Raw genomic sequence first — 12,553 nt, 5'->3', positions numbered from 1 at the left:
GGTTCAGAGAGGTTAAGTAAATCGTCCAGAGTCACACGGCCAGAAAAAGGCAGAGTTGAGATAAAAATGCTCCAAGACCTTCACAGCTGTACTTGAGCAAAGGTAGACTGGTGATTGAGATTAGAGTCAGCTAGTCACCACTCTGTGGGGTGGGAAGCCAGGACAGAGAACTGGGGCCATTTCTCAGCCAATGCCCACGGAAAGAAAGAATTGACCCCAATGGAATGCCTTAATGGCCTGGGAGGTCCAACTACCTCGACGAAAGACTTGGTTGTCATAAGAAAACATACAAACCTGCATGCTTGGTTTCCTCAGCATTTCCAAACCCAGGGAATTTTGTCTTATCAGGTAATGGAATTATTTTTAGTGGCAAGCATGAGCCAGTTCATGCTAATAAGGCTAATTTGCAGTGCAGTGAAGTCACCTCTCTAAGTCTCCCCCCCCCGCCCCCGACAGATGACGTTCTAGAAATTATAGGCCAGGAAGAAACAGAAAAGATAAAGATTAGGGAAAAGAATTGCAATGGGCAAATGCTTAAAAGGAGTTACGGATTTGCACGTTGAACTTGATCTGAATCGTGAAATTGTAGAAGAATTGGATAATATTAAGTAATTTTTAAAACTGCCTATATTCAATTTTGTTATCTCTACACTGGGTTTTGGGGACCATTAGAATATTGTTATTGTTTTAAAGCACAAGCCATATTTAAAAGGTGGATGCAAAATGAATGGGTGAGTGACTTAAATATTGAGCACAACATATTCCCGGGGATAAGAGCAAGATGAGGCCAGTTGCAAGGAGCCAGCTCAGTCACAGCAGCCCCTTAATTTCACAGGCAAAGATCTCAATAACCTTGAGCCCAGAGAAGTCACTTGCAAAGTCTGCACATTTGGGAGAGGGGAACCGACAGATGTGCCCTTCATGTCCCTCATCTCTGATGAGCAGGTGAGGGACCTAGTTTATCTCCTGGTGTCCTTTCTGGTACTGCAGGGTCACTCTTTCAGGGTTTCAAGGAAGCTGGAAAAAAACCCAAACTCTTCACTGCACTGTTCCCCAGCCCTTTGAAGAGAATTTCAGCTGCCTTCTATTGAGGTGTGTGTATGTGTGTGTGTTTTCTTTTTTCTTTAAAGATATATTTGCAAAAAGGGTAAAATATCTTTTGATTGCTTCAAATAAAGATTGAAAAAGTAACATCTTTTCCTCATTATGAAAGCAGTACCTGTTGGTTATGGGAAATCAGAAAAAAACACACACAAAAAAAATCCATAGCACCATCATCCAGATAACCACTCTTAGCATTATGGGTAACTTCCCTCTATCTTTTTTTTTTTTTTTCCTTCTTTAACAAAAACATATATAGGTATGTGTGTGTACGTATAGATCCCTAGGTGGCACAAATGGTTTGCACTCTACTACTCTCCTAATGGTTGGCAGTTCACACCCACCCAGCAGCCCCATGGAAGAAAGACCTGGTGATCTGCTTCCATAAAGATTACAGCCAAGAAAATCCTACGGAGTCCAGTTCTACTCTGTAATACATGGGGTTACCATGAGTTGGAACAGACTCAACGACAACAGGTTTGGTCTGGTTTTTGGTATACGTATATATGGATGTGTATATATATATATATATATATATATATACAATATGAGTTTGCTGTTATTGTACAGTTTTTGACCTGCTTTTTCATGTACTGTAACCTAAATATTTTTCCACAATATTCTTCTATTAGATCACTTTCAATAATGGGATATACTGAAATTTTGTACTCAAGTCCCTTGGGATTTGGACTTTTTAATTGTTTTTTGTGATAATCACCCTTTGCACACACTGTGGGTGTTGCCCTGCACAAGGGTTCTGTGCCAGGGACCACTCTGGCTGTTTGGCGAAGCCCGTGAACCTCTTCTCAGGATACAGGTAGTTCCCAACTTACAATGTATTCTAGTTACAAGGAACCGCACTTACAATCGTCTGGGTTTTTTTTTTTTTTTTTTTTTGGTATCTTGCCATTTGTAATATGTCCTACATACAGCGTTACAGCTTGTAATTTGCTGCTGTTATCATTCTCAGGTGTTCACTCGCAGATGTTCAGTGTTAGGATTTACTGTTCAAAATACGGCCGTATAATAGGCTATAGCAGTGATAATGAAAACTAAAAAAAAACGAGATATCCAACTTACATCAGAATCGACTTATGACGGAGTCGTCAGAATGGAACCCATCGTAAGTCGGGGACTACCTGTAATGTTTTTAAATGCATAAAACAAAGTACGTAGGATTACAAAGGAAACCAATTAATTACATTGAAATACATTATCAAAACAGTAAAAACAAAATTGTGATAATTATATGTGTTCCTGATTCTAGCACCAAATAAGTGCTAGAAAGTAAATACAGAAGCTCCAATAACTACTGTAATTATAAAGTAGGGATAAGCATTATCATCATCTCAAGATTGTTACAACAAATGTCATATGATACAAAAAGGTCCGTGATTCTGTTGGGATAAGGTGACAGGTATTACTATCATTTGTTGCCTACGTTCATAGTTGAAGGAAATATTCAATTTCACTTAGAGGTTGATGAAAACAAAGATGTAACTTTTTCTCATCAGAATTCCCAAATCTCCTGATTTCTACTCATGGAAGCTTGTGGGTCCAGGGAGTCTCAGGGAAAACTCCTAGAAGTAGTTTGCTGCATCTTTGCGCCCTGTATGGTTCTGAGCCTTTTGACATCTATGGCCTCGTTGCCCGGAGGAGCTGCCTTTGATTTCCTCTGAGTCCTGGTGGCTGGGGAGTGGGATCAGAAAGTGCCTGCCAGTGACAAGAAAGGGTTAGCTGTGCTTGCCAGCTGAGGTCTCCTGGGGACTGGATTCCAAAAAATCAAGGTTGAGGAACTGCCAAGCCAGGGCCCAAAATGAATGCTATGGATTGGATTGTGTCCCCAAAATATGTGTTAGAATCCTGCTCAGCTGCTAACTGAAAGGTTGGCAGTTTGAACCCCTCCACCAGCTCTTCAGGAAAAAGAGCTGGTGTCTTGGTTATCTAGTGCTGCTATGACAAGAAATACCACAAGTGGGTGATTTAACAAAGAGAATTTTATTCTCTCACAGTCCAGTAGGCTAGAAGTCCAAATTCAGAGCAATGGCTCCAGAGGAAGGCTTTCCCTCTCTGTTAGCTCTGGAGGAAAGTCCTTGTCATCAGTCTTCCCTTGGTCTGGGAGCATCTCAGCACAGGAACCTCAGGTCTAATGGACGTGCTCTGCTCCTGATGCTGCCTTCTTGGTGGTATGAGGTCCCCCCTCTCTGCTTGCTTCCCTTTCCTTTTAATCTCTTGAGAGATAAAAGGTGAAGGCCATACCCCAGGGAACTGCCTTTACACTGGATCAGGGACGTGACCTGGGTAAGGGTGTTATAATCCCTCCCTAATCCTCTTTAACATAAAATTACAATCAAAAAACGGAGGACAACCACACAATACTGGGAATCATGGCCTAACCAAATCGACACATAATTTGGGGAGACACAATTCAACCCATGACACCTGGTGATCTGCTTCTGCAAAGATTACAGCCAAGAAAACCCTCTGGGGCAGTTCTACTCTGTCACATGGGGTCACTATGAATCCAAAGCAACTCAACTGCACACGATGACAACAACAACAACAATAAAATACCTGTGGATATAATCCCTCTGGAAACAAGATTTTCTTTGCTATGTTAATGAGGGCCTATCAGTGTGGGGTATGCCCTAAACCTAATTGCTTTTGAGTTATGAGGAGCAGCAGAGACACAGAGGAAACCCAGTGAGCACAAACAGGGGGAAGATAGATGCCATGTGAAGATCACAAAGTAGCCTGGGAATGCTGGGAGACAAGGACCTTCCCTTAGAGCCCACAGAGAGAGCCTTCCCCAGATTTTGGACTTCCAGCCTCCTGCAGTGTGAGAAAATACATTTCTGCTCTTTAATGCCACCAACTTGGGGTATTTTTGTGACAGCAGCACTAGGTAACCAAACCAATGACTGACAGGGCCTGACTAGCTGGAGAACTGGGCTAGGGCTTTGATGTAGAGCCAGTTCCGGCTGGACAATATCGGAAGTTAGCAAGAGATGGGCCTCACCCTGGCTTCTCTGAAAGCCGACACAACCCACCCTCCCCCCCCAAAAAGCCCTGCAGAAACCTTCAGCACGCTGAGGAGTAGCCTCTTTATTCACACTACAATAAAAGGTCTAGATTAATTTATATAACGAACCTTTCTATCTATAGCCTGTATCATGAACGTCATTCATTGCCAACTGCTCAAGGTGCAGGCAGCAGCTGAAGGGATTCATGTGAGGTTACATCTCCCTATTGCCTGCTGGGGTGTAGGTGGAGGGCTGGTCCTGATGTGAGAATGGCAAGCTTCAGAGCCCACCTGGAGGTTCACTGCGCTCTCAAGACTTGAGACTTTTAGCCTTCTGCGTATTTTGCTGAGGTCAGTGGCCCCAGATAAATCTTCCCATTGCCTGACGTATTCACCTGGCCACAGCCGCACCCCACCGGAGGTATAGGGTCCTCTCTCAGGGGTCTCACAAGGGCAGGACAGCTTCCACCTGGAAGAGAAACCATCCGCAGGAGCTGTGGGCAGGTGGCCAGCTAAACAGAGAGGCCACTGCAAATAGAATTTCATTTAAAAGAAGAAACATATATATATGTACGAAAAGAAAGAGTGCTTCCTTACTTGGAACAGAAAAATCCGGATATTTTGGCAGCAGCCCATCACGCTGGAAGACTTTTGGAGGAGGAGCAAGAGGAGGTTGTGTGGAGCTAACTCCGTAGATTCTACAGAAAGAGCCAGCGTCACAGAGTATCCCTTCGTTTTCATAACCACCGGAAGAAGAACTATAATCTATGCGGGTCCTATGCATGCACGTTTTTATTTCTAATCCTTACAGCTATCCTAGAGGTAAGGATTATCATGCCTATTTTACAGAAGAGAAAAACTGAGGCCACGGAAGCCAACTTACTAAGTGCTCCAGTGTCCCCTGCCACCGCCCTCCCCAGCACCCATGGGCCCTGGGCTGCTTTCTGAGACCTGTTGCTCTGGCTGCTGCTTTTTATTCCCGGCCCCTCCCTGCAGCCCAGCAGAGACCACAGGGAGGGCTGCTGGGGGACGCTGGGGTGTGGGTGGGGAGCAGACGGTGGCCGCCTACTAGGAAGGCCCAGCAGTTACGAAGAAGGCACCTTCTATTAGACAAATCAGACACAGAAATAGTCCCAGCCCTGGAACTGAGGCATCTGAGAAACACTGGGCTCTGCGCTTCCCCCGTTCTTGTTACCTGTGCTTTCGACCTGAGCCAGACTTACTCTTCATATGGTTTCAGGCGCGCTCTCTTGGTCCGCTCCACTATGTCCAGGAAGTCCTTGTAGCAGTTTCTGGCCATGACAGTGTACCTTGTGGCACAGCCAAGTTCAGTGACCCTGGCTCTGGGCAGGTAGCCCGCCCAGCCAGGGATTGGGGGCTCCTCAAGGGGTTTCTTTACATATTTGCATTCTGTAAAAAGACACCATGCTTCCTGAGGGCTTTGGGAAGCCACCCAGCAGGCAGTGTTCCCAAGTTGGCTGGCAGCCCAACAGTGAGCCCATGCACACCTGCAGATGTATTAAGGGCAGCTGGTTCTTTGATTCTGTGTGCCAGGCACCTTGGTAGGGGCTTTACACGTATGGTCTCATTGAATTATCTTAAAAACCGTAAGAGGTTGGTACCATTATTATCCCATTTTTTGGATGAGGAGACTGAGACCTTAGCAAGGTTAAGACTTGGCCAAAGGCACAAAGCCAGAAAGTGGTAGAGCCAGGATTCAAACCTGGGTCTTTGGATCCCAAGTCCTTGCTCCTGAACAGATTGTTCTTCTTTCTCAGATTAACGAAAAAGCTTCAAATGTCATTCTTCGACATAAGGAAGGTTAGGAGAAAGATTATCCTCAGCGCTAGGAACCTGACTTTGGGTCACGATTCTAGCACTGCTGGCTGTGTGACCTTGGGCAAGTCCCTTTCCCTTTCTGAGATTCGGTCTTACATTTGTGAGACAAAAGATTACTGACCCATCTGCCTCCTCCAGTTGCTGTAAGGATCAAACTAGGCCATCGAGTCTCAGAACATCAGAGCTGGAAGGCACCTTAGGATGCATCTAGTCTATTCTTCCCTGCCCTGCATGAAGAAACTGGAGCCCAGAAAGGGAAAGCAACCTGCCTTAGGTCACACAGCAAGTAGTTGCACAAAAACTAGTTGCACAGTGGGCTAAATTCCAAAGTCTTGGGCCAATGTTATTTCTAATGGTCTGGAAATTTTTAAAGCACAGCAAACATTTAAATTATCATGTGTTCTTGAAAATTTCCATTCCAAACTAAATAATAACAACCACAGCAGCAATCAACTTTACTTTTCCTATGGGTTTTTAGATCTTAAAAATCATCTAGGTCAAATTGCTCATTTATGAATGGTAGCTAGCACAGGGAGTTGCCTTGTGATTAACATTATATAATCATAATCCGTTGTTATTGTAATTGGGACTGTTATTCAGTGACAGGCCCCCAACCTAGGAGCTGGGTTTAAACCTAGGTCTGCAATCAGAGGCCAAACACCGACCTCAGGCAAGTGGCCTTACCTCTTGGAGCCTTATTTCTCCCATCTGTGAAATGGGAATATGTTGACCTCATAGGGTTGTTGTAGGTGGTTAATGAATTAAGGGTGTTTGTTTTTTTTTTTTTTTTTGGTACAGAGAAAGCAACTGAAAAAGGGGACCTGCTGATAAGAAGACGGTATGTCGGAAAGTTTGTGTGACTTGCCCAGGGGCTCCTGGTTTCCAGACCAGCACCTCTTCCCTGACCAAGACTCTGGGCTCTCCCCCTGGGAAATGTTTCTCATTTTGAGAAACTGGGCCTTTGACACTTCACATGGACTCCTGGGAATTTGGAACTGTGCTGGATTTAGTGCTCTTTCTGGAGTCTCTGGGTGCTACAAACAGTTAACACGCTCACTGCTAACTGAAAGGTTGGAGATCTGAGTCCACCCAAAGGGGCCTTGGAAGAAAGGCTGGTGGTCTACTTCTGAGAACTCAGCCAGTGAAAACCCTGTGGAGCACAGTTCTATTCCGACTCACATGGGGTCGCCATGAGTCAGAGTCAACGCACCAGCAACTGGTCTTCCTGGTGGCAGCTCAGAGGGCTGGCCAGGATCTGCACTTGGGTCTGGGGGCCGGGGGGTGGGGAACGGGCTGGTTTCAGGGTGCGGTACCTAGACTCATGGGGTGGTATTTCTGGTAGTACTGGTGCAGTGCCTGAAGGACTGTCTTCTGGGAGCAGATGGGCTTCAGTTTTGGAGCAGTGGCCACAGAGCAGTGAAGTTCCTCCAGCTGGTCTTTATATCTCCGCGTGTTCTCCTGGAAGGCTTTCAGACACTGGGACATGTTGTCCTCGCTGGGGGTGCCCTGGCAGCTGAGGAATGGCACGAAGCCTGCAGGAGCCAACAGAATCACAGCGCTTACTTAGCAAGGCCTCCAGCAAGGAACTGCAGCCGGTCTCAACACCCCAGATGTCGGCCCACCACTTGGCAGTTCTTCCTTGGGCAGCAAGCTATAGTTTTCCAAAGGCCATTACTACAAGCAATGCTATTGTTTGCACCGTGGTCGGGCCTCCCAAGGCCACCAGAAACGACCTTGGGGGTGGGGAGGGAAGGCCCATTTCAACAAAGGCAGTGACAGTAATATTTTTGATAGCAAAGACCCTGATGTCAGTAGGAGCAGCAAATGGGGAAAGCGTTTAATGGGCCTAAATAATAGTCTGAGAAGCAATTGAAATTATTCATCTTTTTAGAGAGAAAGCTGATTTTCCTTGACACTTCCCAAATGCAATTTTGGATCGTTCATGTCGGGCCATCAGGAAATTGCGGGCTTATTAAAAGCAGAGAGACCTATTACACAAAAAGGTAAACTCATTATCTGTGAGACCTACCCCTAGGACAGTTTTTCACCATCTCCCACAAAATAACATATAATCATTACAATTAGTACGGGCAAAACACAACTATTTATTTAAATTGGATGCTGAATCCTAAGTACTATAAAGTTGTCACGATAAAACCATTTTTTAAAAGAACAGATGAGGAAAAAACTGGCTAAGAACTTGGTTTTAAACTGCAAAAATAATTATTATTATCTCTCAGTATTGAATAATCATAAATATCTCTCATTTTTGCCTTTGTCTTAGGTAAAGAAAACCTGACTTCCCAGCTAAATACAGCAACCCCCAACTCCCTGCTCTCTGCAATAGCTGCCTTTGGAAAAATCTAATTGCTGGACTGATCTCGATGGTGCTGGTAATCCTCCACTCACCATCCAGTCCCCCCTACCTTTAGGCAATTAAGAGATCCCTAATGTCATGAGGGAGTCTCTGGGTGGTGTCAACGGTTGTAACATGCTGGGCTGCTGATCAAAATGTTGGAGGTTGAAAGGTTGGAAGTTGGAGTCCACCCTGTGGTGCCTTGGAGGAAAGGCCTGGCAATCTACTTCTAAAAAATCAGCCATTGAAAACCCTATGGAGCACAGCTCTACTATGACACACACGGGGTTGCCCTGAGTCAGAATCAACTTGATGATAACTGGTTTTTGATTAATGTCACGGGGGAGGAGGGAGCAGAGAGTAGAAACCCAGGGGCCCTCCCACAGTGCTTTCTCCACCCCCCAGGACCTACTTTGATCTGCCTGTAGATCTGATACAATTGTGTAGGTGCACACACATAATAGGAATCCAAACTACCCTACTGAGTCTTGCTAAGGGCCAGGGCATTTTACAGGGTGTGTAGGCAGGCTCCTTTAATCCTCACGAGTATCTTATCAGGAATCTGTCATTACTCCAAGCAGTGAATTGAACTATATCTGCCCAAAAGATATGCCCAAGTCCTAACTCCTGGTGCTATATGACCTTATTTCCAAATGTGACCTTACTTGGAAATAGGGTCTTTGTAGATGTAATTAAGTAAAGGATCTTGAGGTGAGATCATCCTGGATTTAGGGTGGGCCCCAAATGTAACTGTGGGTGTCCTTGTAACAGAAAGGAGAGGGAGACTTGACATACACAGTCAGAGACGCAGGTGAGAAGGCACGTGGACACCTGGGCAAAGACAGAGGCAGAAATTGCACGGATGCAGCCACACACCAAGGATTACCAGCTGCCACCAGAAGCTAGGACAGAGCCATGGATAGATTCTACCTCAGACCCTCCAGAAGGAACCAGTTCTTGATTTCAGACTTCTGACATCCAGAACTGTGAGAGAATACATTTCTGTTTATCAATTTAAGCCACCCAGTTTGCGGTAATTTGTTATGGCAGCACTAGGAAATCAACACATGCCATTTTATTAAAAAAAAAAACAAGAGGTGAGACATAGAGAAATAAGTCGTTTACCTACCTACAGTCACACACGTAGTGGCCAAGCGGAGACTGGAAGCCCAGTTTGTCAGAATTCAAAGCCTGTGCTCCTACCCAGCCAGTAGGATTAGGGTGAGACTGGGCAAACTTTAAGATATCCCCATGCACCACCCTGCTGAGAACAGTGGTGTACGAGAGCTGAGTGTCCATGGGAACCACTGGGCTTGTCAACCACAGGGATGTAAGTTCTGAGTAACCCAGAAGCATGGGGAGGAGGAGCCTTTAGGTAGGGTGACCAGCTGTCCTGATTTTCCAAGACCCGAGGAGCTCCCAGGACAAACGACTTTTAGTCCTGGCCAAAGCAGGACAGTTGGTCACCTCCCTTTATGGGAGACAGAAAGGAAGGGGACCAAAAGAATCGCCCTTGTGCAATTCTTGAGACAGCCCAACTTCGGAAGGATTGGTTCTCAACTTATTGTGTCTATTCTCATGGCAACTGGTCCAAATTCATGCAGCAGACATTACGTGTCTCCTGTATAGCAGCCAGTGCCCTGGAAGCTCCTACCTAAGTCCCTCCATTCATCAGAATCCAGCTGTCTTAGTTATTTAGTGCTGCTATAACAGAAATACTGCAAGTGGATGGTTTAACAAAGACAAATTTATTCTCTCACAGTCCAGGAGGCTAGAAGTCCGAATTCTGGGTACCTGTTCCAGGGGAAAGTTTTCTCTGTCACTTGTCATCAATCTTTTCCTGATCTAGGAGCTTCTCAGTGTAGGGACCCCGGGTCCAAAGGATGTGCTATTCTGGCTCTTGTTTCTTGGTGGTATGAGGTCCCCCTGTCTCTCTGCTTGTGTCTCTCTTTTATATCTCAAAAGACATTGATTTTGATTTAAGACTCAACCTAATCTTGTAGTTGAGTTCTGCCTCATTAACATAACTGCCTCTAATCCTGCCTCATTTACATCATAGAGGTAGGATTTACAACACATAGGAGAATCACATCAGATGACCAAATGGTGGACAATCACACAATACTGGGAATCCTGGCCTAGCCAAGTTGATGGATATTTTTGAGGAGCACAATTCAAACCATGACACCAGCTATCAGCCATCTTCAGCCATGGAGTGATCTCAACATGGGTCTTAAAAGCTAGAGCATTGCCCAGTTGGCTGGACAGATGTGGACAGTGGGCCAAGGTGGGGACAGTGACCAGGGCCAGAGTTCTCTTATCTGGCACATCTGCAGGTCATGTTACCACTTACCACAGTAGCCTGGTGTGATCGGCAAGTTTCTCATGAAGGTCTTGGAAGACTCCATGATTTGTTCTCTGTTAATGAAGGGAAGGGGGAAGGAAAATGTCTCATCAAATGTCCCTGCCTCAAGTACTTACTGCATGTGTGTGAGAGCCGTGGGGTTCAGGGCACAGTGGAAAGAAGAGTTATCTTGCCAGGGAATTGGGACCAAGGGATAGTACCGTAGGCTTATACCAAGTTGGCAGATACGGCTGGCTTCTATTATAAAATCAATGACCTAGGGCCCTTGCTTTTGCCATTAATTTAGATAACAGGCATGCAGAACATCACCTACCAGCTGTCTCTCCTGCCCTAGAGGCCTCCTCCCATCCATCCATTCATCCACCCATCCACGCAGCAATCGGGAACTACACACACACTACGGCCATGAACCATAGACAGAGGTTGGGGATATAAAGATGAGCAAGACCCAGGAGCCTCCACGGAGAGGAAAGACCAGGCCTTTCTTTAACCAGGTGGAGTCAGGCCGCAAGGCTCCCAACAGGGAGAGAATTTGCCTCCCGCCCCAGAGACATCTGGCAATGTCTAGAGACATTTTTTATTTTACAGCTGGGAGAAGGGTGCTAGTGGCATGTAATGAATGGGTAGAGGCCAGGGATGCTGCTAAACATCCTATAAGCCCCACCCCGACCCCACCATAGACTTATACAACCCAAACTGTCAACTGTGCCGAGGTTAAGAAACCCTGAGTTAGTGTAAATTCTGATTGAAGGGACGAGGAAGTCCCAAAATGCCAGCATGGAGCCCAAGATGAGTGAGCAGAGGGTGGTGGTGGGCCCATTCTAGCACCAGTTTATGTGATTCTGCCTCCCAGGTGAGACCCCTTCCCTCCTTAGGGACCGCCCATGGCCCCCCAATTTGTGCCAGGCCTGCATCTGGCATCTGTTGGTGCTGCCATGTCTGTTCCTGCCAAGCCAGTTCATCTCTCAAGTGATGCTTGGTGATCAGAGTGGCCTCAGGGGTGAAGGGGAGGGTGACAGTCCTGGGCTGGTCGGCAGTGATGGGAATTTTTCAGTTGGGTCCACACCAGGCTGAGAGCAGTGACAACTGGAGGGTCCCAGGTGCACATCTGACCCCAGGCATCACGTGCCTGGCAGACAGGAGGCACTGGTCTTAGAGTCAGACCCAAAACCAAACCCATTGCCACTGACTGAGTCGATTCAGACTTGTAGTAACTCAAAAGGTCAGAGTAAAACTGGCCTACAGGGTTTCCAAGGCTATAATCTTTACCGGAAGCAGGCTGCTACATTTTCCTTGCAGGAGGTGGCTGGTGGGTTCAGACAACTGAACTAGCAGCCGAGTACTTAACCACTGCACTACCGGAGCCCCTTAGAATCAGACAAGCCTGACTTATTCCACAAATACTTACTGACCACTTGCTTGCCGAGATGTTCTAAAAGCTTTACCTGTGTTAACTCTTAATTCTCTGGACAGTCTTATAACACGTGTGGGACATGGCTGAAGAGGAAACCTCACTATCTTGTTTAATCTTCACAGCTGCCCTAAGTTCCTATTCCAGGCCCCATTTTATACTGTTGTTATTAGGTGCCCTCAGTTGGTTCTGACTCATAGCGAACCTATGTACAACAGAAGGAAAACACTGCCCAGTCTAGCATCATCCTCACAATCGTTGTTATGCTTGAGCCCATTGTTGCAGCCACTGTGTCAGTGCATCTCGTCGAGGTTCTTCCTCTTTTTCACTGACCCTCTACTTTAAAAAAAATAGATTAGAAAAATAAAGCACACAGAGGTTAAGCAACTTCTTTGAGAATTCACAGATCTAAGGGGGTTCTGAAAGGAGCCCTGGTAGTGCAGTAGTTAAGCGCTTGGA

At 45.9% G+C, this 12,553-nt stretch overlaps 1 protein-coding gene across 1 annotated transcript; it reads right to left on the bottom strand.

Moving 5' to 3' along the window:
* Nucleotides 1–4,321: 4,321 nt before the first annotated feature.
* Nucleotides 4,322–11,160, bottom strand: SPMIP5 (sperm microtubule inner protein 5). Its single transcript, XM_003409108.3, has 5 exons — nucleotides 10,672–11,160; nucleotides 7,276–7,494; nucleotides 5,347–5,533; nucleotides 4,721–4,821; nucleotides 4,322–4,592 (listed from the first exon to the last, which is right to left on the bottom strand). Exons 1-5 carry the CDS (start codon nucleotides 10,724–10,726, stop codon nucleotides 4,450–4,452), a joined length of 705 nt encoding a protein of 234 aa, XP_003409156.2. The 5' UTR covers nucleotides 10,727–11,160; the 3' UTR covers nucleotides 4,322–4,449.
* Nucleotides 11,161–12,553: the final 1,393 nt, after the last annotated feature.

Source organism: Loxodonta africana, chromosome 16, assembly GCF_030014295.1.
Source record: "Loxodonta africana isolate mLoxAfr1 chromosome 16, mLoxAfr1.hap2, whole genome shotgun sequence".
NCBI classification, from domain to species: Eukaryota; Metazoa; Chordata; class Mammalia; order Proboscidea; family Elephantidae; genus Loxodonta; species Loxodonta africana.
Note: the sequence above shows the minus strand (reverse complement) of the source record. Positions and strands in the feature narration are given on the sequence as shown.

Bases quoted from the DNA above. Each gene is read 5' to 3' on its own strand.
- SPMIP5 (XM_003409108.3), bottom strand. From the start codon at position 10,726: ATGGAGTCTTCCAAGACCTTCATGAGAAACTTGCCGATCACACCAGGC. The intron at 5,534-7,275 runs GTACCGCACCCT...GTCTTTTTACAG, and splicing joins ATACCACCCCATGAGTCTAG to AATGCAAATATGTAAAGAAA. The intron at 4,593-4,720 runs GTAAGGAAGCAC...TTTCTCTTCCAG, and splicing joins TCCGGATTTTTCTGTTCCAA to GTGGAAGCTGTCCTGCCCTT.